Genomic DNA, 26,947 nt, shown 5'->3' on the forward strand with positions numbered 1-26,947 from the left:
GCTGTATCGTTTCTATGAGCACACACACAACGACTGTCAGCACCTATTAAATGTGTGAGTGTGACTTGAATGATACATAGATGCCTAATACAGTCAACTGAATGATCATAAACATACTGTGAAGGATGAAAGTTGCTGTTTTAAACCTGAGGTAAGATTTATTTATTTATTTTTTTGGTTAAAGTGAAGAGGAGACTGTGGCTCAGGACGTAGACTAGGTCATATATTAATTTGAAAGTCAGCAGTTCAAGTCATCCAGGGGCAACCTCTAGACTTCAATCCCCATGTTAAGATGGACGGCATTAGAGCATTAACCTCTTGAAAGCCTACCAGGAGTAACCCTTGATGATCTTTTCTAAAATGAATGGTTTGTCGTGTTTCAGGCCTGTTACATGACTGGATGTGCAACAGAAGTTAGTGGGGGTGGTCTCTGCCTATGTAGCTATTCTTGGAAAACTACGACCACGAAAATAGTTTCCAAACTCTGACTTTATTGATACGTGCTGAGGTTAATTGTTTGATCTCTGGGTAGTTTCCCCCTTCATAACAACTCTGAGTGAGGTGGTGTGTTTTTAAATAACTCATCCACCCGTGTAATTCGGTTAGGGGTGTTGGCACATTAACTGTCAGGTGTACTAGGCTCCATCAACGTTTGTGAGATTGATCAGCAAAAGCATTTAAAATCTCTGAGTGCTCTGTGGGAGTGGGCAAGTGCCATTAAACTACCAGTCCATTTACCATGGCATGCAGAGGAAAACTGGGAAATCTAGAGGCCTTTGGATATATTATCTCCTTCCTGTCTGCCCTTAGTTTGCATAATGATTTCCAGTCATTATGCAAACTAGTCTGGGTTAACTTGAAAAGGTTTTTTTTTTTTTAAAGGCATTGCCACTGATGGGTAACCAGGCAGCAGTCAAACTAAAATCATCACCTTTGACAGGGAAACTTGCTACTAATGCACACTGCTTGTAGCCATTGCCAGATTTTGGATTTGTGGATATTATAAAGCAGTGGGGTACACGCCCCCCCCATTAAATTCACAGTTAATCGTACATCTTTAATAGCTATAAACAGACATAGAACTTCTCATTTTGATAACACCTTCCATACAAGGTAATAATCTTAAGCCCTCAGAGTATCTGAGGGCTGGTTATCGCCTCCAGTCATCTGTTGCCAAGTAGAATAAAATGCAACAGGTTTGCAACAAGAAGCTGGAAACATTTGGGCCTCTGCTCAGGCCTATTCCTAGATTATATGTATTATATGTACTGTAAGCATGCATTGCAGTTATCCTTCTATGTTCTAGTTTCCCTCAGCATGTATCACCTGGACAGTCACACCAGTGAAGCTTAAAACCCTTAATGAACCGAACATCAACTCAAAATGAGCACAGATATGCAATGTGTATAAAATACTTCCAACCGTACTTGTAATAAAAGTTAACATAATGGAAGGATCCTCAAATGGACATCTTCAATAAACAACTGTAATGCAGTATCAATACTGTGAGAAATATTATTAGATGAAATAATGCTGTAAAGCATAGGTGTCAAACTTTCGCCCGCGAAGCCATACCAAATTATTATTAGAGCTGGCCTACTGGTATCATACAGCTAATATATCTATTTTTTAGTATTAAGCTTTGCTTGTTCCATATTCAGTTTTTCAGCAAAACTTGTTTGAGTCCATAAGAAGAGATTCATTCTTAAATCTGGAGGAAGATTTTTTTACAATAAATATTGATGTTAGCCCGCGACCTTGTTCCAGTTTTGAATTTTGACCCACTGTGTATTTGAGTTTGACACCCCTGCTGTAAAGAATGTTATTAATGCAATTATAATGATGCAGATTATTTGGCAGCAATAAAAGAATTTCTGTATCTCCACACAGTCCACTCTCCCTGCAGCACGGACTACACTGCCTATGATGCTACATTCTTTAGAGCTATACCTGTAGCATTCTGCCTATTAGCTAACGACGACAACGACAACAACTCCTCACCGAGGAAACACGCAGAGACAGAGCGTCACCCTGTAACCATGGCAACCGTAACGCTGCCGCCTGGAACAGAACGTAGTCGTCAAAAAACCCAAACAGGCCTGGCCCGCCACAATATGAAACAGGGAAGTACCGCCGTGTAATCCATTTATTTCCATCTGAGTCTGCTGAACAGCCAACAGGAAATCAGTCCCTCTGAAATAGGCACCTGATTGGCTAAAACCTTTCCTAGCCCAGTATGCGGAAATGTTCGGTAGTGTTTATGTTTTTTGGTTCAAGGTACCCGAATCCAAACGGTTAATGCCAGCTGACGGTAACTACTAACTAAAAGCCTACCCCACCTCTAGAGCATTGATCGGATCAGTGGTTAACTGTGCAACCCCTCATTTCTTTTATTTACGTAATTTCCTCAGGGATAAAGAAAGTATTCCGATTCTGCTTTTTTTTTTTTTTTTTTGAAAGCAGAAAATATTTGCAGCAAAAATAGTTTGTGCTATTCTAATGAGCTCGAAAGTCAATATTTGGTACGATCACCTTTATTCTTCAACACAGCCTTCAGGATGATCAGTAATAATTCTCCGAGATTCTTAAAGTACATTCAAAATTCTTATTTGTTTTTGTCTTTTGTTCCACTCTTTGTGAGACAACCCCGCTCTGCTCTGATGAGGCTTTAGTGAACTGAAGGGTCAGACGCATCTCTGAGATCCTGCTTCAGATATTTGTGTGTTAAATGAATTTAGAATACTGTTCATCTGGTGTAGGTAACTTTTAGGCCCAGCACTTCTTTTGTCCTCCATTTGTCAAATTTATTTTAAAAAATTAATAAATAATAATAAAATTAACTCTTTGGGAATCGTATTTAATGCCTGTCAGATTGTGCACTTTGCCTTTTTGTTGCTTTGTTTAAAATTTGAAAGACGATATGAAAAAAACGACAGACCAATGTTCTCTAAGATAATTTTCAACACAGCATCAAATATGTAGATTTTCTGAAGGCCCTACCTGTGTCACCCCCCTGTGAAACTCACCCTGTACGTATTCACTTAAGTCCTACTTAATAAGCAGATTATTACATGACCAGAAAAACCATCACTCCAAAAAAAAAAAAAAAAAAAAAAAAAAAAAAAAGCTACAACAATAGATAAAAACCACAGTAACAGCCATAATTCTATAAAACATAATGCTGTTAGGTCCAAACAGCACAGTTTTATTGCTCAGCTTTCTGCAAGGGTACAAGAAGTTTATAACTTTGCTTCTTTATTGTCTTTATGTACAGGTGTCAGTTACAAACTCACAGAGCAGCTGATGTTAAAAACTATGCAAACATATACTGTAATAATAAATACAAAAACAGGATTCAAAAGGAAACATGGTGCATTAAAAAAAAAAGAAGTTTTTTTTGTACTGAATTCCACCAAAAATCATTAACTCGCTCACACACACAGGAATTAAAGGGGAGAGGAGTCTGCCGAACACTAACTTGTTGTGGTTTTTAAACCAGCTGATTTTTTTTAAGTGCACAATATCAACCAGAATCAGATTTAAGTTTGCACTTTTATAAATCGCAGATGTTTCTTCAGAAGGTTAACAATCATCTGTAAAACTGTTCAGACTGTCTGATTAATTTGGCTGCTTAACAGGAGGGAGAGAGCATTTTCACCTCGTCTGGAAGCACTCAGCCCCAACAGCTTTTGTACGGAAGACCAAACCGTCCGGAAAAAGCAAAGGCGGCAACAAAGACCAGATGCGGACTTTGTGCACTGAACAAACATACTTGTGAGTCTATATATGCCATCTACATAAAAAAAAATATTTAGTCCAATAACTATTTGGTAAATAGAAGGAAGTGTTGGATTATAACTTGGAGTCCAAGTATGCATAATGTGTGCAAAAAACAAAAAAACCCATAAACTTGTAATGCATTTTCCAGTAAAATTATCAAAGATAAAAATCAATGAATATATCTGTAACTAGACAAAGACCACAATTTCAATGTACTCACTTTTATTTGTTTTGTCTCGTGATGAACAAAAATAGATTAAAAAAAAAAAAAAAAAAAAAGGTTTACGATGCGAGGGGTGTCTGCTAATAAACCACCGATGGCTGCAAGTAAATGCAGATTACATATAACGACAACAATAAAATTAAAAAAAAGTAAAGAACATTTATTAGATTCTTTCCAAGTCAAAAAGTTTGCTAATAGGAAAATTTATGCAAATAAATATCCTTTAATCTCAAGCATCCATTCATGCAGTGTGTGGTTTTTGTTTGCCTGTTTTCTTTTTGGATGGATGGAGGCTTTGCTGATGGAGATGCTTCTCGCTGTCGCCTCTCTAGTATTTCAGTGACTTTTCATTTTGGTTAAACATTTTCACCATGTAGCACCCAGGAGCTCAGCAGCAGTCAAACTCCAGCATTTGCAGCTCTTAAGATCTCAGGACACCCAACAGCACAGAAACAAAAAACAGAAAAACAATGAATGTCGCCGAACAGATCGCTCCTGCACGTGTGAAATCACACCGCTGTCTGTGCTACCAGACCTCCAGAGCAGCAACTGTGGTCTCCTGTGACAACGTATGTTTGTTAAGAAGTGACGGTGAAAGACCACAAGAAAACGTCACTTTAAACTGCTAGGTTTACACTAATAAAGGTTTAAAGAAAGGGCCCCCATATACAGTTGTATCCCCTCCTCACATACTAGCCTAATGTAAAATTTAAAAAAAAATAATTAAAAAATAAAGGACAACTTCACCTGAGAATGCAAAGAGGTCTGTGACAGACATCAACATGCTTGCATTTAAACTGAACAGAAAGAACAAGCAACAATATACAAAATAGCTATGTATTTGTACATATATACTTAAAAATTACAGGTGTATAAGATATTTTTTACTCTATTTCAAATGTAGTTGTATAGCAAATGAAACGTGATATATTTCAATCTAATGTGAAGAAAGCACTCCTGCCATTACCGCTCAGTTTGTAAAGTGCTCTAAAGTGACGCGAGAACGAGAGAACGAGAGAGAGGAATACTTCTGCCTGTTTAAACTGATGATGTGACCGTTAACGAGCAACTGCCCTCAACAGCTTTTCGCCGAGCCTCATCCCGTGGACAGATGTGCTCTTTTCACATATGCTTTGACATTAAGTGGGCTGAGGCAAGCTTGTCCGGACAGAAAAAAACAGAAGAAAGAAATAGGCATGCTGCTGGAGACAAACGTGTGAACGAGAGCAGGGAGAAAAAGGAAAGGTGAACCGGAGATGAAGGGCGACTGCGACATGGCTACTTTTCCTTGTACACATGCAGAAACACACAGACAAGCATCATTACACGACTGCAGCGATTTACGGAGAAAACATGATTGAGAATCCTTCACCGCCAGAGTTCGACCCTCGAAAACGCCACGAAACACGAGGACCTACGCCCGAATCATCTGTGACAAGTTCCACTTCAAAATGACACGAAATGACCTAACAGGTACAAAAGTACTGCTGGTGCGAAAAATCAAACTAATTATGGCCCACAGATGATCTTTTCTGACTCTTAACTGCCTAAATTATGACCTTTAGCATTTTGAAATGAAACCCTATCGATATCGAAGCAGGACATCGAGGTAGGATGAAGTCGTGACACTCCTACGAGATCAGGAGCAACAGCTCCACGAGGATCGGAAGGTGTTATATATGCTGAGGTTAAGATGGCTACTATGGTTTAAAAAAAAAAAAAAAAAAATGTATATGGCTACCTGCAGTATTAAAGATTCAGTAGCATGACATGCATCAGTCAGTAAAAACGGCAAAATAAAGAAACAAAGACTAATGGTTGCTAAATGTCTGGGGGGAATTTTCTAAGATGCTGACGATGACAGAGGGAGGACTCTATAGCAGCTGTTCAAACGCATCGATAAGGGAAGAGTGTGGACCGTGGTGGTGAGAGAAGAGGAAGACTGTAGGCTGGACACGCGCATCAGGCTCCGAGCGAACCTGTTGGCGCGTCACAGTGTCAGAAATAGTCACTATAGTCCTGCACAGTTACACTTGTTCATACACAAAAACACTCTACAAGATGGCTCTCATTCCACTGCGAAGCCACACGTCTCCTCGATTGCCGTCAGTAGCTTGTCGTACAGTTTATCATAGCTCTCGTAGGGCGGAATGTCGATCCGGTTAAAGCTGGAGAAAGAGGAAAACAAAAGAGGATTTGGACATGTGCTGTGAAAAAGGATCATTTTCTACTCCAAAAATATTTAAGTTTTTGTTCCTGTTAAATGTGTAACACATGGATCAGTCCTGGAGATACACGTCACACATACCAGGTATGGGCTTTGGGCAAGTTATTGGTGTTGGCATCAATCTGATGAATGGTGAAGAGTCTGGGCCCTGCAGCGCCTGCAATCAGAGCACGAACAGGATCCATCACCAACATAAAAGTGAACTTGTTATGCTGGTGAAGGTACAAATACTGCAATGTATGTAAAAGTAATGCCTGTGAGCAAAAGCTCTGGATTTAGACCGTTGCAAAGACCTAATTTCATAATTTTCCCCACAACTCTTAGATTTAAAAAAACAAAACAAAAAAAACAAAAAAAAAAACTGATAACCTGATAATGGCCATGGCAGGCACAACGATTTGACAGCGAACATAGTCGCTACTCCCACCTGCTGTGCAAACCTTCTGTTTGTGAGAGTCAGCCAATCAGAAGAAAGTTGGCTTAAATTAAGAGGTTTGTTTTAGACAGCAGATGAAGACAAATAATGATCCCAGAGTACAAGAAAATGTAAATATATGAAGCTGCACATGAACATGAAGTCCTACTCACTTTTTAATTTCAAAGAAAACTGAAGGAATTGCCCATTTGTTATATGGAGGGAAAGCAGAACCAATATTTAAAAGTGGGGTTCTACCTTTTTGTGGGTTCACAAAATAATTTAGAGCTGCAGGCAGAGGCCTGCTGGGAACACACACACAGACACACACACACAGTCAGGTTAAGTACCCTGTAAAGCCTTGAAGCCTTGCAGTGGGACTCTAGATGAGCCAGTAACAAACTGCAGTAATCGGGCCCTCCTCTCCTCGTCAAATGACTCCACGGCTTTCCAAAACCACTTGACGATGTTGGTGTCAGGGGTGCAATGCTTCAGGCGGGTGTTTGACTTCCAGTCGGCGATGTCTATCTTTCCCAGGCCGCACACAATCAGCTGAAAGAAGAGACACTTTTACATCATCCTGGAATTTGTTACAATACCTGAGTGGGCATAGAAACCATCAATATAAATGAAACATGACGATCTTTATGTTTTACAAGAGGTGCTGCTGTCATCTAATGTACCTCTAGTTCCTTCTCGTCAAAGGATTTGAGCAGATGTTGTGGGATAACCTCATTGAAGCCTTTCTGCAGGGCCAGAAACTGAGCCTCAATGCCATGAAGGAAACGCCAGTTCACATACAACCTGCATAGAGCATGAGAGAGCAGAGGAAACAGAGGGTTATCATCAGACAATGATGCAGAGAAGTGTAAAAGAGGAGAGCTTGCATGGGCTCAAATTAAACTCGGCTACATGCTGCACATTGTTGTCTTTGGGTTTCTTTTAGTCCATACCTCACATATTCTTTCTTGGTGTCTTCTGTCACAGAGATACTCTTCCCGTTGGGTTTGAGTTCATGTGGGATGATTTCTCCGTAAGCATTGTGCTCCACACAGAAAGTGTGGTCCAGGACACCAGTGATGTCATTGTCCCTGAGCAGACAGGGAGACAGAAAATACAGGATGTAGAGTGATAAGTACAAGCTCATTGATTCTGATTTCTTTATCTTTCAGTATTTGTTCCACAGTCACTAAATTAAGGGAATTATACTCCCAGGGTGTTTTGTCGGGGCCATTTGTTATGTCATGTTAATGTAAAGGTTTTTGCTTTTTGTTTTGTTTGGGGGGGGGGGGGGGGGGGGGGGGGGGGGGGTTCTCCAGTGTTCACCTTTACATGATCAGCAATGTCTGAGTAAGAAACAGAACCAGCTGCATCACCAAAACAAAGCTGTTTACCATTAATCAGGCTAAAACAGAGGCACACAAGCCAACACAATTTTTAAAAGCTGCGGGTGAAGGAGTAAAATGGGCTGTTCGTTTTTGACGTCGGATGTTGCGCTCATGTGGCAGCAGGGGGCAGTGCAGTCATAAGAAATGGTTTGGTTGAGGACGAAATGATCAGGTTTTTGTGGGTATCTGAATAAGCGGTGCTCTGAGCTTTGTTTTAATTCATTTTAGTTTATGCAGACATGTTTCCCCCCTGCATGCGTGAAACACTACGATTTCAACTTTGTGTTGTCAGCGTTTAGAAAACAGATTAAAAGAATGATGTGAAAACAACAGGACTCACAAAATCCAGACGAGGCTGTTGTGTAGGTCCGGATCGACGGATTCCATATCATCCAGCGTGATCGGTTTTCCTAGCAGCTGTTTGTAGAAGGGCAGAGTGAAGCCTCCGTCAATGTAGTGGCCGTGAAACACTGCCATGCCCATGATGCGACCCACAAAGTGGAAGTATGACAGGTGCTCCTGCAGATTAAAACACAGAATAGTAATAAAGTGAGATTTCTTCCATAGCTTATCACATTCACCTCACCATTAAGCTGAAGCCAATGGTGAAAACCCAGGAGAGGAAATAATTCACTAGTTCAAGGCTTACAGAACTGAAGCTTGATCATTTAAAGGTGAAGTTGTTCTACCTACCAACCGTATTTCATGCTTTTGCCTGCAGCAATTAGCCGTTTACATACATTATCACATGTCTTATCAAATATTATGACTATTAAACCAAAGAATTCCTACTGGGTTGACAGCAGAGTCCGGGTTAATCTGTAGAGTGTAGATATCATCTCTAGAGTACTGGAACAGGCCGTAGTAAGGGTTCAGCATCTCGTGGGACAGCAGGTACAACCACTCCCTAACACAAATACGGGTTCAGTGTGAAAATGTAATACAAAATAACACTAACAAGCATAAATCAACGTTTAATGATATTTCAAGAACAGGAAAATAAAACGCATGGGACATGTTACCTTGCTACCCCGCCATAATCCAGCCCCTCTTCTCCTCTAAACTTGATCATGAGTCTCTTCCAAAGATCTTTCGGCCGCATCTTCATCACCTGCCGGTACGACTCCTATGAATCAGCAAATTTAACATGCAGGTCAGTAAAAGACGACACCCTTCAGTATCACATTTCTATGCAATACGACTTAAACAGTGGCACTGCTATCTTTGCTGAATGGAAATACACCAACTTTGCAACTTTGGTTGGGTAGGTGTATTACCTGCTGCACAAACACACCAAAGACTGTAAAGGAAACCAACTCACACCTTCAGAGAGTCGTGATGTGTGAAATAAATCAGAACAACCAGTACAGTTTGTCACTGTGCCAAGCGCGCTCAAACTCCACGGTCAAAGTTGAATATGTTTGGCCACCATCAGTGAATTTAACCTATTAATGAAAACTACCCGACCTGGTAATATAAAGGGAAGGAAGAAAGTTGATCATTTGTGTTTGAATTCAGTAAATTACAACAACACAGGTTGTTGTCTGCATGTGTCCTTTTTGTTTACAGGTTTCTATTCAAACAGACACTTCGGGTGTGTGTTTTAACAGGCAGGTAGCTTGCTGTAAACGTCGCCTTCCTCTTAGGGCTTCATAGTTTTGGTGATGAGGAAATGAGCGAAACTATTACAGAATATTTTGCTGGACTCCCACTCCAAGTTTTCGAAACTTCAAAGCTCTGCAGTCCTGAGTCAAAGTTTCTATAATCAGACCAGACATGAGAATATTCATTCATGTGCAGCCTAAAATACTACAGAATTACTACCATCATTAAATACTACTATTAAGATATTGCTTTAAAACAAACAAAAACCTAAATCCTCATCATCATACGGATCCTGTACAATTAAAAAAAGGTTTTGCTTATCAAGATCAGTCCTCTAACACGAGTCCAGACGCTCAAAGGCCACCCTGCAGTAAACAATCTCCTGCCACAGCAACGGCACTGCTGCAGCTGTGAAAACATGACAGATCTAGGCTGCACTGAGTCAGCTGCAAGATTAAATTCATCACAAACACTTTAGTTGTGTAAACTGAAGTTTTGGAGTCTTAAAAAGGTGCAGCTGATGTCTGGTAAACCACACAGCCAGCACATGGGAAACAAATGAAACTAGCCCTCCGACTACAGAATGTTAGTGAGCAAAAGGATTTGTGTACAAAGTCACCAAAACATTACTGAGGGACATCAGAGATCATTATTTAGCTAAACATTGAGTATGACAGAAAAAAGACCCCTCCACCACTGAAAGGTGCTAAAATGAAGCCAAAAAACCTGAAACAAAATAGCAGACCACAGTAAACAGAGTTTTACGAGTAACATTAAGTAAACTGGTTGATTACTTTGGCCTGCCTCATTGTAGTTTGGGTCTGTACAGCATCAGTGAGGAGACGCCTGTGTCTCCATGAGAAGATAAGAAGCCGTCCATGGAAGGGAGCAGAGTTTATTAACTTCAGAGGATTATTTATTTTTCTTCTATATCAAGATCTACTCTAATCTACTCTACCAGTATCTGTCATGTCAGGCTTGTAATCAGAGTTGCTGTGAGGTAGCAGTACATGAGCCTACATGCAGAGCAGTAAGCAACTTTCTGTTGACTTTTCTGTTTTCGGTTAAGTGAGATTGACCTTCGTTTTAAAGAATCAAACAGGTGCAATGAAATATCAGCTTGTGGCGCAAAGCAAGTGTAACGAGGTGTCACCGTCACTGCAACGCTGCACGAAAACCTCCAGTAGATCTGCACTTCAGGTTTTCACACTTTCTCAGACGTTCTTCCTAAGCCGTCACATCAAAGGGAAATGAAGTCATATTCTTCATCGCGCAGCTTGGAGTAATGAAGTTACGTCTAGCTACAAACACTTGCCACTGCTGCCTGAGCTCCTTTCCACACCCCCTCCCCATTACTGTTCAGCTGCTGAAATCATCCAGAAAGAATGCCTCTGCCTTGGTAGAACAAATGTTTGGGAGAGCACGAAAGAGGCAGAGGAGGAGAAAAAAAAGGAACATAGAAATAGGTTTTTTTGTGGTGTTGTAAAGGCCATTCTGTTCTGCTTTTCCCTGGAAATCATAAAGTAGCTCTCAGTACTGGTTCTGTGCTGTAATGGGCTATTTCTGATGCACATCGTAAATGGGGTGAAAAAAATTCCAGTAAAAATGCAAAGATTTGGGGTTTGCGAGCATTATGTTATTGTTTTAATGCGTGGGCAGCAGTCATATGATGCTTTCAATGCCACGTGATTAATTAACCATGAATTTGTATGTGTGTAAATTCTTAGTTATTAGGTTTAATTTGAATACACATGTTTGTGGCTGCGTTCAGACGTCCTTCAGATGTTTTCTGTTATTGTTTGCAGCACACAAAAGTTTTAGGTTGGAATGCCAGGTTTATAAATATGACAACTATTCTTAGATAAAACATTTGTAGTCATGCGGTTCATCAATACAGTTCATGGAAATAAAGGTTCAGACGGTTCACTACCTCTGAACACAAAGAAGCGTGGTGTTTGTGTTCATTTTGCATTCTAAGAAGCATGAAGGTTATGAAAAGCTTCAGACCACCTGACCGTGTGTTTTTCCTTGCGTGAAAAGGATTCTGCTTTATTCCTTACCTCAAAGATCTCCTCACGGCTGACCTCAATGCGGCAATGGCCGGCCTGGGGTTGGTGCTGAGAAAGCTCCTGTCGCAGAATCTTCAGCTTCTGCACCAGGTCTCTCTTGTACTTGGGAACCGTCAGGCACTCTGCCTCTTCTGGTAACTGGGCTGGGGACAGGGCTTGCTGAGGGCCACCAGGAGCAACCTGTTCCTTTAACTGAGTCGGATGGCTGAAGGAGGTGAGATGATCAGTAGAGAATAGAAGAAAGGGAGAAGAGCATGGGAATAGATGGAGGGAGGGCATGAAAGAAAAGCAGGGGGGAAAGAAAAGAACAGCGGTTTGTCAGTATGACCCATCAGTTATCTTAAAATGTTTGTCCTTAGATGTTCTTTCCTGAAAGCAAATTACTATTGTGTGATTGTTTATACAAAGACAGAAGAGATATGTCCGGTAGGGAATTCCCTAACTCCGCCATCCACTAACCACAGGACCAGGGAGTTTTGTAAGAAATTCCCTCTGAAGCCCTCACCTGCTTCACTGGTCTTAAAGCAAAAAGTGCTAAACAGAGCTCTAAGCTCTGAGCAAATCTAATCCAGACCTGTGGACAAGCTGAACCTTTGCCCAGACATTTGGTAAATATCACCACCAGGAAAGAGAGTGAGGGAGAAACCCTGAGTAAGCAGAGAGACACAAACAGACACAGAAAGGGGGGGGGGGGGGGGGGGGGGGGGGGGTACGAAAATTTAGACAGGACAGTGGTGTAAGAGTAGCTGGCGCCTCCGGTGAGCTCAACTGGACCGATAAGTTGATCTGTTCTTTTCCTCTTCATGTCAAACTTGACCTACTGTTTTGAAAAACACTCTCCATCCCACAAATCTTTACTTCCTGTTTTAAAGCTAGAGAGGTCCGTGGTTCCCAGTAGGTATCACTGCCCACCAACAAGCACAAGCAGAGCTTTCATCTAGCCCGCGGAGCTGCCCTCCCTTTCCATGCAGTTCCAGCTAAATTCGTTTTGCTAGATGTCCGTAGACCTGGAGCTACAGATATGGATCATATGTGAATATCTTCACATTTAGAGGGGGAAACAAACACTTTTAGAAAAAAGGACTAAGAACTAAAGTATGATACTTTTACATCCTCTCTGTAGAGAAGAAAAACAGAGCGGTTACAGGACTATTCATCATCAATTTCTAGGACAACATTTCAAAGAAGAAAAAGGAGGGTGAAGGGAACAAGGAGCGGGTGATCTTAGAGGCGGTGGAGGAAGAGATTTCAGCTGTTGCTGTAGCAGCAGGTGAATCAGGATGTGAAAAGTACCACTGCTTCATCTCCAAACTCAGGCTCAGAGCAGGAGGCTTTAGCTCTCTAGTCTGAGCGGTTCTCAATTGTGTGTATCAAAACAACCTGACTTTAATTCTAAAACACAGCAACTGATGTGCTTAAATAACTGGTTACATCCACACAGACAGAGTGTCAACAGAGTTTGCTAACTATGAGACCATCAACATAGCATTTTGTTTAAAAACAAAACAAAACATTGAGGCCCTTATTTTTCTCCTCGTTTAACTTCTTCCGCCAACTTATTTGAATTTTTTAAAGCCAACCGCTAAAGTCACCTCTAGTTTTGCTCTGAATTTAGATGGAAGCCTAAAAAAAAAAAAAAAAAAAAAAAAAAAAAAAACTCAAACAAACCATAGTTCCATGATCCTGATAGCATCTCTGGTCGAAACTGACTGGCCACTTTGTCGTTTTCTTACTTGAACACTAAATAGATTTTTCACTATTGTCCATTTCTCTCAACGTGTGTTTTTCTTGTCCTAACACAAAATAGAAAACCACCCTTTTCCAAAATGCAGTTAACTATAATTCCAATTAATGCATTCAGTTCATGTTTGTGCGGAAGCCTTGCATTTTTTTAGACAACAAGGTCTATTGTGAGGAAGGTGGAATTTGACACTGAGGCACTTAAATGCTGACCTTCATCTTATTTTGCCCCCTTCGTTTTCAGAGCTTCTATGTTCTAAGAAATATTTAGATACAGCCTATGGAACGTGAGCCATGGTGAGGATTCATGTTCTAACTTCCTCCAGCCCTCACTGTGGTTTTGGTGGTGAGATGCCTGGGTGGGCCTCGTAAAAACAAACTCCATCTCTCCCTTGAGCAGGGCAGCAGCCCTCATTTTCCTGCGATGAGACATGCAGGCAGCAGACGACTGCTTTAAAAGAAGCTACTGTCCTCTGCTGGGAGTGTCAAAGCTGCTGTTGACTAAACAAAGACAGCAAACCAACTGGCATGAATTGAAACAAAAGAATGAGAAAGAGAGGCCTTCCAATGCAGCATCACATATCCACCCACTTATTCCAACACTTAATGTACACTTGGGTTGTTGGGATCAGTGGGTTGAAAAAGGCCCGTCTATCTATGAGGGCTTTCCAAGCTAAACGGGTACAGTGTTTCACCAGCCTATCCCTGTATAATCAACTCAGCTGCTATTTATTTTATTGGCAGGCGCTGGGGCTCCTAGCATGTCAAAGAAAGGGTAAGACTGCAGTACAGCAGTCTTGAAAACCACTTTTAGGAAGGAGGAGGGGAAGAAAAGATGCCTTAAAACAAAACTGAATGAGTTGCTTTTGGCTGGAGGACTTAAGAACCATATAATAAAGCGTAATTTCAGCGCACTTTTTCTTCTGAGGGCACAGTGCAATTAAAAATATGTTTCGGCATAGTTCACTGTCTCAAGTTCCCAAATGGGACAAACTCTGCATATTTGATGGTAAATATAGAAAATACAAGCACAGCAAAACTGAAAATCTTTCCCTGAGCCAAAAAAGAGAAATGGTTCTTACTGATGTGACAACTGTGAAATATGATGAGTGGGGAGAAATCTAAACTTTCAAATTCAATCTAAAAGACACAGGATTGTGATATTGTTATTCCATGCTAGAGGGAACAGGAAAAAGAGGCTGTAAAGGTCAAGAAATTAAGACGCAAACATTTGCACAAACTGGATGACCCCACACCTGAACCGGCGGAGTCATGATAGCCTCTCTCTGTACTTGCAGGCTGTGTGTGCAGAGCTGCACGTCTCTGTGTGAGAAAGTTTACTTGCTGCTTTTTACACTACAGCTTGCACAGGTGGGATATAATGAGTGGTGACTAAGTGTAGTAGTGTTAAAGCCACATGAACACACCCACTCTGACCCCCACCCAGCCCACAGAATCAAAGGGCCCTTTAATAGTGGGGCTATCAGGCTGGTGCCATGCTCCTTACACTTAAAATGCATAAGAGAACAGAAAGAGCGGGGAGAAATGTCACTGTCGTGCGTCTTGCCAGTGAACCGTGACCTTTGACATTCTTTCTAATTTTAAAATTAGAGAACTTCTGCCTTCTCTAAAAGCAGATGCATTACAGGAAATAAGCACTAGACAAACTGTGGATAGCCTGATGATGAAAATATTCTGTGTATGAAGACATTTTCTAAAAATAAAGGATTAACATCATTTTCCATTTCTGATCATTATGTGATTTCTGATTTAATTAGAATTTTTAGCATCCCATGGATACTAATGCCTAGCTAAAACTGGTAGAAGTTACACTGTATATATTTGTTAAGATGGATTTTTTTTTCTTTTTTTTAAATTTAATTTTAGGCTTTAATCCATGTAGTTTTTTTCTGTTTGCTCTAATACTAAAGGTTCCCTTTCAGGTGGCAATCACTGCACTGGTGAATCATGTCAGGTTTAGAAAATACAGTAGAAAAAGTCAAAATCCCCACAGCCAAGTAATTTCCATTTAGCTCTACAGGTTATTATACTAAATATAATCATAACTTCACAAAACATCAATGCAAATGTTGATATAAATGTCATCAAGATTTACTGCTTGGTTGGGAAAATACCTGCTGATGCCCAGCAAGGCCCAATCCAGCGCCACCTAAAAATACCTTCAAGCAAACACTGATGTAATTTTTCAGACATACTCTATGAGTGGGTGCAAAGCAGGAAGCTAAGTATGCGAGAGACGGTGTGGCAGACCACAGTAATGCAGCCGTGTCTGACTGTCTGACTATTCGAGCCCTGCATCAGCTGAGGTCAAAGGCAACAGGGCTGTGAGTCTTATTTAAATGAAGTGTATAGGATTACAGTTTGCATCCCAAATCTGCTCCATGCATCTAATACTGCAGACTAAACATGCTGTTACTACAGAGAGGATGAATCTGAATCATGAAACAACAGAAAGAGTGCAGAAATGTGAGGTACTCTAGCTAGCAAGCTTCCAGCCAGCGTTTTTTTGTCACTGGAGTTAAAAATCAAGAAAAATATTGTCTGCCACATCACATAATTTTTTCAGCTGCTGTTTACGACATTGCGGCCTGAAGCACCAAAGGCTGAGCTGAGGTCAGGATAATAAAAATGGAGCACATGTCTGCATTAGCTGCAGTGCAGTGAGTCAAAAAGAACATGAAATTTTTTTAAAGAGCTTCAGGATCGGTAGAAAGATTTTTTTGGAAAGATCATCAATGTTTGATGGCGTGAAGTGGGCAGTAAATCTGTCAGAGAGAAGGAGTTGACAGAGTTTATATTTGTTCCATATCTGATCTGCCTTCCTCTGTGTCTTTTTTAAAAAAAAAAGTCATAATTTTTTTTCCCCCACTCTATAGTCAGAATCTCTTCATTGTTTTTGAGTGGCCAAGAATTTCATTCTGTGTCTGTGTGACAGAAAATGACAGGAACATTAATTGTGGTAGTGGAAGGAAACACAAACAACAACTGCTTTTCTTTTCCAATATGCACACAAAATTTCCTGTTGTGCTCTCTCCTCCTGCGGTATGCATACTTTTGTTAAAACCCACGGACTCTCACTGAAATCAATTCTTGCTGCTCTGAAATGGAGTTTCATGCCGTACTTAAGTGCGTGCTTCTATGTTATAGACCTAGGAAGTAGGAGGAAAAGTTGAAGAGAAAAAAAAAAAAAAAAAAAAAAGGTATCTGATCTCAACTTGGCTGATCTCTCTTTCGAGGTCATCTTGTGCATGACTGGATGACTTTTTTAGATGTCTCAGTGGAAGTCACTTTCTGTATCCTTACACTTGCACTTCTGTGATGTGAGCTGGATCTCCTCCAGAGTGTCAAAAAGATTCTTCAACTTTAATTTTATTTAGTGGAAGTGGAAAAGCTTACTGGGAGCCAAGTGTTACGAGTGGGACAGGTGGTGGGGCAAATATTTTGTTGGTGTGTTCTCAGTGTGCTCGATGTTTGTGAGTGTAATGTATTCAGTATATTTTGAATAGAAATATAGAAAACTATTCGGCGCGTATATAAAACAGGTCCGCGGCTCTGAACCGTAGTAAAGGGACCTCTGGCTAATACGTCGGGTTCTGTGTCGGGCTCGTAGCCGAAAACTAGCTTTACTTTGTTGTGTGGGTCAACTTTGCTAGCGAGAGACAGAGAGAGGCGTTGAAAGGCTGCTCCAACGGGACTTATTGTTTCTGAGGAAAACACGAACACAGTGTACAGTCGAGTCTTAATAGCTTACTTACTGCTGGGCTCGTCAGACACTCTTTTTGGCTGCAGTGGTTATTATTATATTTACATGCTTCCATCTCCCGTTTCTGCTCGATGACAGCTCGTACTTTTCGACTCTGTCCTTTCTTCCTCCCCTCGTGCTCACAGACACATAACGGGTATGGCAGTCCATTCTCCCTGCAGCACAGACTACACTGCCCATGAGGCTACATTCTTTAGGGTGATGCCTGTAACACTCTGCCTATTGCCTTCATATTAAATAATTTTTGAATAATAATTTTTAAAAATATTTCTTCACGTCATTATGCGGGCCACAAATAGAGGTGACATGGGCCACGAGATTGAGACACAGGCATTAGAGGCTCTTAATGTGTGCTTTGTTTGAGTGGAATTATCAAAAATAGAGAGGAGGGCATAACCTAACATATGAGTCAGTTTTAGATTTAATCATAAATCGTACAGTTCAAGTCATCATACTGGGACTTCCAGGGAGAGATCGAAACAAGCAGCTGTACTGGAAGCTGTCTGGGTATGCACAGAAAGATGGCCTTGAGGAAGAGATCAGCCAACTTTAAATTAGGTATTTTCATAATACCTTAAATGCAGTTTGGGGGCTAAATATTCTTAAAAGTAGATAATATCCAGCAATACTGTTTGGAAATAACAGTGAAGCTTGGCCCTTTCTCTGCCAAGAGTGTGTGAAAGACAAGAGGCGCTTGGTGACTTCTGACTTGCTGCCGACCAGAATTCGCTAACATAAAAAAAGCAAATCAAAGTAGATGTCACTGCATACGGATCATGAGTGATGACTGAAACAGGTTGCTTTTCAGTTTACAGATTTTCCAAAGAAAATGCTACATATTATATCTTTAAATCCTGACAGCGATAAAAGAAACAGGTCCTGGTATGAAGTCAGCAGAAAAATCCAACACCTTTTCAGGACAGAAACGTTCAAGGTGGAAGCACAAAGGGGATTAAAAGAAAAATACACAACAAGGAGGAGGAGATGTAGAACAAAAACAGTGGTGGTGGTTTGACTGGTTGTTCTACTAGTGTTTACATACCGGCTTAGTAGACAGAAACTTAACGAGGCTGATACTCCCAAATGTTTCGACGAATCTGCTTCACTCGTGCAATATGTGTAAACAGCCTGGTGTGGCATTCGTGCATGTGCCTATGCAGCCTCTGTATTACTGCCTGCTGTTGTTTGTGTACATGCCGTCACAGTTCAGCCTCTCACCCAGTAAGAAGTTCAACATTTATCACCACTAAGAAAATGTTGTGTTTCAGTGCCAAAAGTAGAAAAGTGACTAATACTGAACATATTCCAATTTTGAAGAAAAATAAATAAAATTAAATAAAACACTGATTTTGAAGTGCGTTTACTTTTTCCTGCCACGGTGACTTTTCTACTTGAGTACATCAGGGTAGTAATTAAAAGCAATGTTGCCAGTTTTTGGTTATGGTCAGACATAAAGGAGCAGCTTTAAGGAAGCAGATACTATCTGAGCTGAAATTGTTTTTACAACTGTGCAGTTTTACATATGCGAGGTATACCACCGGACCATCACACGCCAAAGTTTTAAAGCCCAATTAAAAATGTAATCCAGCCAATATTCGACTAGGCTCTCTAAACTCCCCCCCCCCCTCTGTAATTGTACCTAATAAAAATACAAATAAAGACAACAAGTGCTTACTTTTACATACAATAACGTATTCGGATATTACATATTTCGGCAGAGCAGAACATTGCCCTTGCTGTGACACAAAATTGCAAACGGACTGTCTTTCAGTTTTATTTTCATTAATATCGTGTGCATCACTGCAAAAGCTGCAGTACAAATGACAGCTTATTAATTTTTCAAAGCTCTAAAGTGTTGTCTGGACTCAAATCGCACCTAATAAGGAGTCAGACAAGCGGTTAACGATGCTGACTGTGGATAACATAACTGAGCTTCAAATCACAACCAGAGGCTGTTCTGACACATATGGATACTATTTGACCAAATGACCAGATGTTGATTTCCCAAACATGTCTATCGTGCCAGCCGCTATTATTGCAAGAGGTTTTGACTAAGATTTTCTACCAAAAAAGCAAAGACGGAAAAATCCCTACATCTCTCTGTATGCTCCTCTTGTTCTAATAATCCCCACTGCGCACGCTGAAAGTCGTAAGTAAAGTAAAGAGACCTCCCTGACAGCCAAAATGCTTCCTAAAATTTAGTCTGTCGTGTCTACAAAAATACCACAGACAATTTTGGTGTAATTTTCACTAAATTATGCGTCCGGCCTGCGTCTTCTGTTGAAGAATAAAAGAAGATTTGTGCTAAGCTAGCAGCTGCTTCGCTAACATGTGTTTAGTATTTTCATGAGTGAGGTTTGGCTTCATTGGGTCAGTGTACTAAGCGCTGATCTTCCATGGAGGCAGGCTGCTGACAGACTAGACGAGCATAATGAAAGATGAACTGACAGTTCTCCGATACGGACAGCAGGCCAGAGAGTGTGTGTTTAATACTTGCATGGCATCCAGTTGAAAGGTAACCTTGAGAAAAAAGATTCGCACATGTTTACAATAACACAAGCAGACATGCTCCCCCTTTGGATGGCATTTTCTCTCATGGTATTATAACAGTGCAAGTCTGTGTGTATATAGTATGAAAGCCTATGTGCCCTGTGGACAGTTTATCTGTACGTTGCAGATTATGAATGCTCATGTTCTTCTCTATGCATGTCTGTGTTTTTGTGTGCATTTGTGGGTTACCTGAGGTTAGTGTTTTGGCTGTCCATGGCCACACGGGAACCATTTGGACTTGGGCTGCTGGAGAAAGCAGGAAAGAGGAAAAGACAGAGAAAGACAAAAGGGGGGGAAACGAAGAAAAGGACATAAAAGAGAAGGTGAATGGCAGAGAAGAGCATTGGAGCATTGAAAACATCAGGGGATGGGATTAAAAAAGGAACGGAAAAAGAGGACAGACGTGAAAAAGGACAGAATAAAGGACATAAAGAAAGAGAATGTAGGTAAGATCAAACAAGAAAAATGGTGTAAAACAATCCAAAACATGGACAAAATAAAGAAAGCAAGATTTTTAAGGTTATAAACAAATAATAGGATAGAGTGTTAACATAAAAGAAAAGAAAAACACGACAGAGGAAGTGATAAGGAGGAACAAAACAGCAAAAAGAGTGAGTGAACCATATACATATTCATTGCTGGTGGATTAAACAATGTAAGCAAAACACATCCTCTCTTCTGTTGGTTACTCCATACACATGATGACAGGAGTACTGTTGATTTCCACTAACACAATGAGCGGGAAGCTCATTTTAAAAATATTAAGCCATTAATGTCCCTCTGCTTCAAATACAAAGATGTCAGAAAGCTAAAACAAACCTTAGCAGTGCAATAGGCACAGTGAGGTCAGCACTCAATGACGATGAAACGTTGGACTTCTTTTAGAAGAAGAAGAATATAAATGATGTCTTAAGCAATGAAAATATCTACTTTATTTTACAGTCATATCCTTGATCAGACTTGTTACTTTAATGGTTACCTGGTTTCCAAATAGCTGAGGGTGCTTTACAGAAACTACCATCAGTGAATTATGTGTTTCAGTCACCGCTACGCTCATTACCTTATGATTATAGAGGGACAGCTAATAAAAGGCTACAACAACTATATACCTGCATACTTCCAACATATCTAACTTCATTCTTTGGCATCTGACAGTTGTATGGAAATGTTTGATTCTTATATTACAGAGTGAACAGTACACAATAAAAGCAAGCATTTGTCTGTGCATACCACCACAAACCTAAACAACAACCATGGGACTGCTCTCAAAACACTCTTGAACAATTGTTAAACTCACTTGAGCACTAGATGCAGGTTAGCAGACAGCCGTGGGTCTGTGAACTGTGTTGTTCGATTGTTGTGGTCAACAAAGTAGACACGGCCGGTGGCAGTGTTTCTGATCTCCCAGCCGGGTGGCAGTGGGCCAAGCTCCTCACAGTTTACATTGCTTAAGTCCCTGAACCAAAAAAAAAGATTAAACTGTTACAAATTCACTCATGTTGCATTGATCAACCCTCTTTAATATAAGTAGCTGGATAGCACTGACACCATTAACTCGAGGCAAGATGAAAACGTTTTGCTACTATGATCATAAAAATAAAAAAACCAATAACTTAAGTGCTGTTCCTTAACTACAAAGTCGTGTCATTAGGTAGCATGCATATGCAGCTACAAGTGGTGAGAATGAAACTTTTACAGGATGCAATCTAAAAACAGGCAGTGCTGGTGCAGAGGTGTACGAGGAGACGACCTTGAAGGGCAGATGGGTCGTGCCACATACCTACTACAATTAATACACTACCAACTACAGTAAAACCAAATAACTGTTCATACAGAATTTTATATGAGGGACAATTTGTTGACATATTTGATGATAGTTGTGTTGTGTGATAATAAAATAAAGTGATAACCTGTAACAACACTGTTGTTACCACTGAAATTATCATTTTGCCCAAGTCCTTGTTCTTATTTCTTGATTCTCCTTCTGTCTTGCAGAGTGACATTTCTGTTAGCAGAAACTAAAGTTGCGATCTGGGACAACGCTGTAGCCTGAGGAGCTTCTGTGCCTTTCCTTGTGTGTGAATCCATCGTCCTTGTGTGAAGTGAGGACACATCACTCAGGCACAAAGCACATGCCTGGCTGCACTCATCGCAGATACTGGGTCATTTTAGCAGCTCTGTCCAAAATGACCAAACCCAGAGGTTTATGCTCTCAGTCGGATGCTATGTGAGCAGAAGCTACATCGAGGTGTAGCCAAAAACATAACGCAACAGAGCTGCTTGTAATCTTTGGGGAATTAAGCAGAGAACTGTTGAGAGTTGGTGAAAAAGCATGATTGAATGCAGAACCATTGGCTTATAGTTTGGTCAGTTCAACAAATGCAAAAATGCTCTTCCAACTCCGCATCAGACCCAGGGGTTGTCCGTTTGGCTGACACAGAGTCTGAAATTTGACTAATAAGAGTGTTTTTGAACACGAAAAACAGCAACAAAGGAAGAAATAACGTCTAATTCAACCAAGTCAACTCCAGTTTGCTCTTGTCAGTTTTGCAGTTTTGTGTCAGGTTTGATACTAGGAATCGAACAAAAAAAGACAACACACTCATTTCAACACACATTGAAATCAGTGTGTTGTTAATTCCAGTACAATCATATATATTAACAACTGCATATGCCTTATCAAATAGGAATTGAAAAGGGTTTTTACAAGTAAAGGCACAATGAAGATGAAAAGAAATATATGAACACAAATGAGTTACCTGGGCACCCGGGGATCATGCCATGTGCTGACTCCAGTCTGTGTATGGAGGAAGTAAACTTGGCCCTGCTGAGTTGTTCTTTGTTCTGTAACAGAGAGGAGATTCATTTGTCAAAAAAGGCCAAAAAGAGCACAGAAAAAAAGCTTGGGACTGTTTGTGGGACCGATGTTCTGCAGTCTACATGGGTATAAGCAAGGATAGGGAGTTTGTGTATTCTGGAGTAGGAGAAGTCTGTTTATAATTTATGTGACAGCCAAACTGCTGGGACACTGTTGACCTAAGAGTTTCTTAAGGTGTGTGCCAATGTAATCAATTAGTTCCTCTTCAGTCTCCAATAGGTGTATCCCAAGGGGATGGGAAAAATAAAATGTGAGGGAAATGTATCAAAGACTTCCATGAATGTTTTTCCTTGTGGACAGTTCGCTGATGCATCCTAGTTGCCTTATTTCACTTAAAGGTTTGTGCGTGCTTTGAAAGTAATCCACCCCCGTTAACCTTCAGAAACAAAGGAAATGGAAAGTTAAATGCTTTCATGTCGCCAAACCCACTAATTCGTGTGTAAACAACCAGAAGAAATCAAAGGGGAGTGACACTCATTTGTAAGCTATCATTAGCTCATTGAATCTGTGGTTCCATCCAGCGCATAGATGAATGGAGAGCAACTGTGTGAATGTTGGCATAAAGTCAGTGCTGCAGTGGTGGGGTATTCATGTGTATATTCACCAGCTAATCCATTACTAACTCCCACTCCAACTTCCTACTGGCAAAACACATTCCCTCTCTCCCTCTTATTCTCTCTCACCACACCCAGCCAGTAGTTCAGAGGGTTCAGCTAAGGAAGAAAGCTCTTGAGTTGTTGGGCATCAGTGACTCACTTTGTCCAACCTCAGCCAGTCTCAGTGGACACAGCAGGACCTTTCAAAGGGGGCACAGATCCAGTAGTGTCATTCCCAAGCACTGGCATATAAGCACCACACTTAAAATAATAATTTATTTTACAGAGACTGTGGCTATTGTGGGGTCCACTGTGGCTGACTGTGAGAGAAGAGCACTTCTTTGCAAAGAAATCTTTCCCACGTTGGAGAGGGCAAAAAACAAACAAACAAAAAAATAAACCCCAAAAACCATTTCTCTGTTATTTTCCCCCAAGTACTTGCATGCTGTAAGCAAATCCAGCTTAAAGAATAGACCAAAAAAACAAAAAAAAAAACCCAACCTAAAGTCTCTTCTTGGAGTGAAACACTGAGCTATGAAAAGGATTCCCACCTTCTTTTCGTTGTGGGAATAATTGCGTGCAAAGCCAAAACATTCCAATAGTTAAAACGAGGAGAGGTGAGGAGAGGAGCCGAGAGGAGAGGAGAAGAGGAGCAGTAACACAAACTAAGGCTACGTTCACACTGCAGGTCTTAATGCTCAATTCCGATTTTTTGATCAAATCCAATTTTTTTATCTGCTTATTCACACTACAAATAAAATGCGACAGCAAACGCGCTCTAGTGTGAACGCTCAAAGCGGCCCGCATGCGCAAAAGACATCACACACAACGCGCTCTGTTTAGACCCAGAGCAAACAATATTGTTTGACTGATGGTCCTTAATGTGAAGACTTTGGACTTTACGTTTCCCAATTTTTGCTTCAAGTTATTTTGTTATTTACATAATAATGTAAATAACCTAATAATTATCCTTATTGCTGTTTTAGAGAGGAGCGGTGCTTCAAAGGTTAGTTGCAGATTTCTGTCAGAATCTGCAGATTATACAGTACAAATAAAATGTTCACGTTGTCTTCCCAACAGTTTCACGGACATCTACACGGGATGGCCAGGAAGCGTTCGCGCTGATAATTGGCGTCTGTCTTGTGTCAGTGACGTAAAAGACGGATTTAATGCGACTTGACGGTTCAAACAGCAGTCGCTTTCTAAAACATCGGATATGTATCGGATTCAGTACCACATACGAAAGTGACCCACATCGGATTTGAAAATATCGGATTTACACTGTCATACCATGATCGGATATGGGTCGCATAGGGTCCCCAAAAAACAAAAAAACAAAACAAATCTCATTTGATGCGCTTTCGCCTGCAGTGTGAACGTAGCCTAAGTGATGACTGCAGTTGTCACGATGTGCTTCTGCAGGGTGGGGGTGGGAAAGGAAAGAGGCGAGAAAGTGTGAATAAATCGAATGACGGGACGGGAATACAGGAAAAGACAACAAAGGGGAAGTTAGAAAGCTATTTAAATGAGATTCTCATGAAAAGAAAAGAAAAAAAAGTGCCCCCAGGCAACAAAGAAAACACTCGCCCCAGGATCAGAGCGCCACGTCTTTCATCTGCATACCTTGGATATTTGGGGTTGGGGGGGTGGACTGATTTTGGATTGCACTTTTGGATGTTCCAAAATGCACTTTTTTAGTTCAACGAACATGGGATTTGGTAACCGCTCTAGTCTGAAACAACAGCTGTGAGAACGTAGTAGCTGACAGTATAATCACACCAGTACAATATAATGTGATGTCAATGAGGCAGCTTTCACTTAGTGGTAACAATAAGGAATTTAAATATAAAACAGTAATTAATACTAGATTTGTATGCATTTCCCGCTTTGCCATGTCTATATTTGTATACAACAAAGAGGCAGAAGAAAAAATCTGATGAGTTGGATGAGGTTTTGGCTTATACTTGTCAAGTTCATGCTGACCGTAGAAAGAAACTCCATCTTTCTTTAATGTCTCTAAAAGTTGTGAGGCATCACAGATACAGCATTGGTCTTCATTCATTATGACACAATAAGCATTCCTGACCAAAGCAACTCCCTACAGCGTCTGGTTTAGGCCATAATTTGGCTGTAGTCTGAACCACCGATGTGTTAATACTAAGGCTACGTCCACACGTACACGGGTATTTTTGAAAACGGAGATTTTCCGTTTTCGTTTTAAAAAATAATCCCGTCCACACGTAAAGGCAGAAATGAAGGAAAACGGTGCTATGAACATGCCAAAGCAGCAGGTGGCGCTATATTCCTAACCGTGTAGAAATGTTGGCCAATCAGAAGTCTAGAAGCCTCGCTGGGAAAAAGTAAACAAAGCTGGGGCATAGAAGCAGAACTGAGTCGTATGTGTGGAGGGACAGTAACTGTGTGTGTATATGTAAGCATTTAAACACTGCAGAGAGTAGAATTAACAGTAACAGTATTGTAGAAATTCATTTCACCGAAACAATAACGTGGCGCACACTGTGACGTCAAAAAAGGCGCACATCTTTGACGCTGCGTTTTCTCAGTTTTTCTCGTAAATGCAAAAACTGAGTTTTAGAAAATATCCACCCTGGCCGGAGTTTTTAAAATTCTCAGTTTTCAGTGACCAAAAACGCCGTTAACGTGTGGGCGAAAGGTGCAAACGCATAGAAAAATCTGCGTTTTCAAAAATACCCGGGTACGTGTGGACATAGCCTAAGTGTGTGCATTTGTGTGTCACTCCACTGTCTCTCACCATAACCCTCAGGCAAATCTGGCGGCGTATGTAGGTGTGTTCGACTCATGTAGTTACGATGCCGCTGCGATCGAACCCTTCGCTCCTGGATCCGCTGTTCGCCCGGAGGGCCACTCGCCTCTGCCCCATTAACGGGCGTCATCACTGGGGTGTTTTCATCCACCACGCAGCTCAATGGACGCCCTGATGGGCTGGAGTACTCTGATGCTGGTCTGGAAAAGAAAAGAAAGGGCACATGGTCAAAGTGGGGTGATAAGGGGTTTGTATTTCACTTTTGCCTCCATTTTCAAATCACATTCTATGAATCGGTACATACTCTGACAGTATATTTCTTGGCATATCTGAAATAGCTAATCCTATGTTTGAAAGAGCATTTCTATTCCATCTTGCTATAAACTGGGTGAATAACTGAAAAGAACAATGTGTGCTTTTATTCCTACAAGTCGTATGTGTGACTCCAAGAAACAATTTTTTGGTGAAGTGATAAATGGTTGGCTTTTAGTTTTGGTGAATTTAAGCAAATGTTTACCATGCTTACCAGCAAAGCTGTGTTTTCTGTTAAGTCTCAGAAGCAGCAACTTGATCTCTTTTTGGTAAGCACACAGACACATGGATAGCATCTTTGTTGCAAAACACTTTGTTTCATATGCTCTCTTGAAGATAAATGTGTTTTATGATAATGCTTAAGCTTTGAATAATATCAGTGATTATGGGTTGCATAAAAAAAAGAACAAAAAGTCATGAGACTACAGTCTGTGTCAGCATGTTAAGAGCGGGACTTGCAAACAGATATCTGATAAGGAGACACAAACATAGACAGGCTGGCTTACTGGCAGTCATTGTGTGTGCAGCCTGTCTGACCACTGTCTGGCTGTCCAGAGTTACTGACGCCTTGGCTATCTAAAGTCTTGGACCCACA

At 40.7% G+C, this 26,947-nt stretch overlaps 1 protein-coding gene across 2 annotated transcripts in view; it reads right to left on the reverse strand.

The window, feature by feature from the left end:
* Nucleotides 1-4,826: 4,826 nt before the first annotated feature.
* The window catches only part of LOC101467626 (E3 ubiquitin-protein ligase SMURF2), a 61,397-nt gene continuing 39,276 nt past the window's right edge, over nt 4,827-26,947 (reverse strand). The window contains exons 8-20 of one of the 2 annotated variants that reach the window (XM_004539222.3): nt 26,029-26,240; nt 22,541-22,625; nt 21,079-21,237; nt 19,971-20,024; nt 11,699-11,912; nt 9,056-9,159; nt 8,826-8,940; nt 8,374-8,552; nt 7,599-7,736; nt 7,329-7,449; nt 6,996-7,197; nt 6,312-6,387; nt 4,827-6,171 (exon numbers count right to left, since the gene is read on the reverse strand). In XM_004539222.3, coding sequence (XP_004539279.1) covers nt 6,072-6,171; nt 6,312-6,387; nt 6,996-7,197; nt 7,329-7,449; nt 7,599-7,736; nt 8,374-8,552; nt 8,826-8,940; nt 9,056-9,159; nt 11,699-11,912; nt 19,971-20,024; nt 21,079-21,237; nt 22,541-22,625; nt 26,029-26,240 — 1,759 coding nt within the window. In that variant the 3' untranslated portion in view covers nt 4,827-6,071. Of the gene's footprint in view, nt 6,172-6,311; nt 6,388-6,995; nt 7,198-7,328; nt 7,450-7,598; nt 7,737-8,373; nt 8,553-8,825; nt 8,941-9,055; nt 9,160-11,698; nt 11,913-19,970; nt 20,028-21,078; nt 21,238-22,540; nt 22,626-26,028; nt 26,241-26,947 lie in introns of both variants that reach the window. The other variant, XM_004539221.3, reaches the window with a different exon arrangement.

The sequence above is a fragment of the Maylandia zebra genome, linkage group LG6, assembly GCF_041146795.1.
Source record: "Maylandia zebra isolate NMK-2024a linkage group LG6, Mzebra_GT3a, whole genome shotgun sequence".
Taxonomy (NCBI): domain Eukaryota; kingdom Metazoa; phylum Chordata; class Actinopteri; order Cichliformes; family Cichlidae; genus Maylandia; species Maylandia zebra.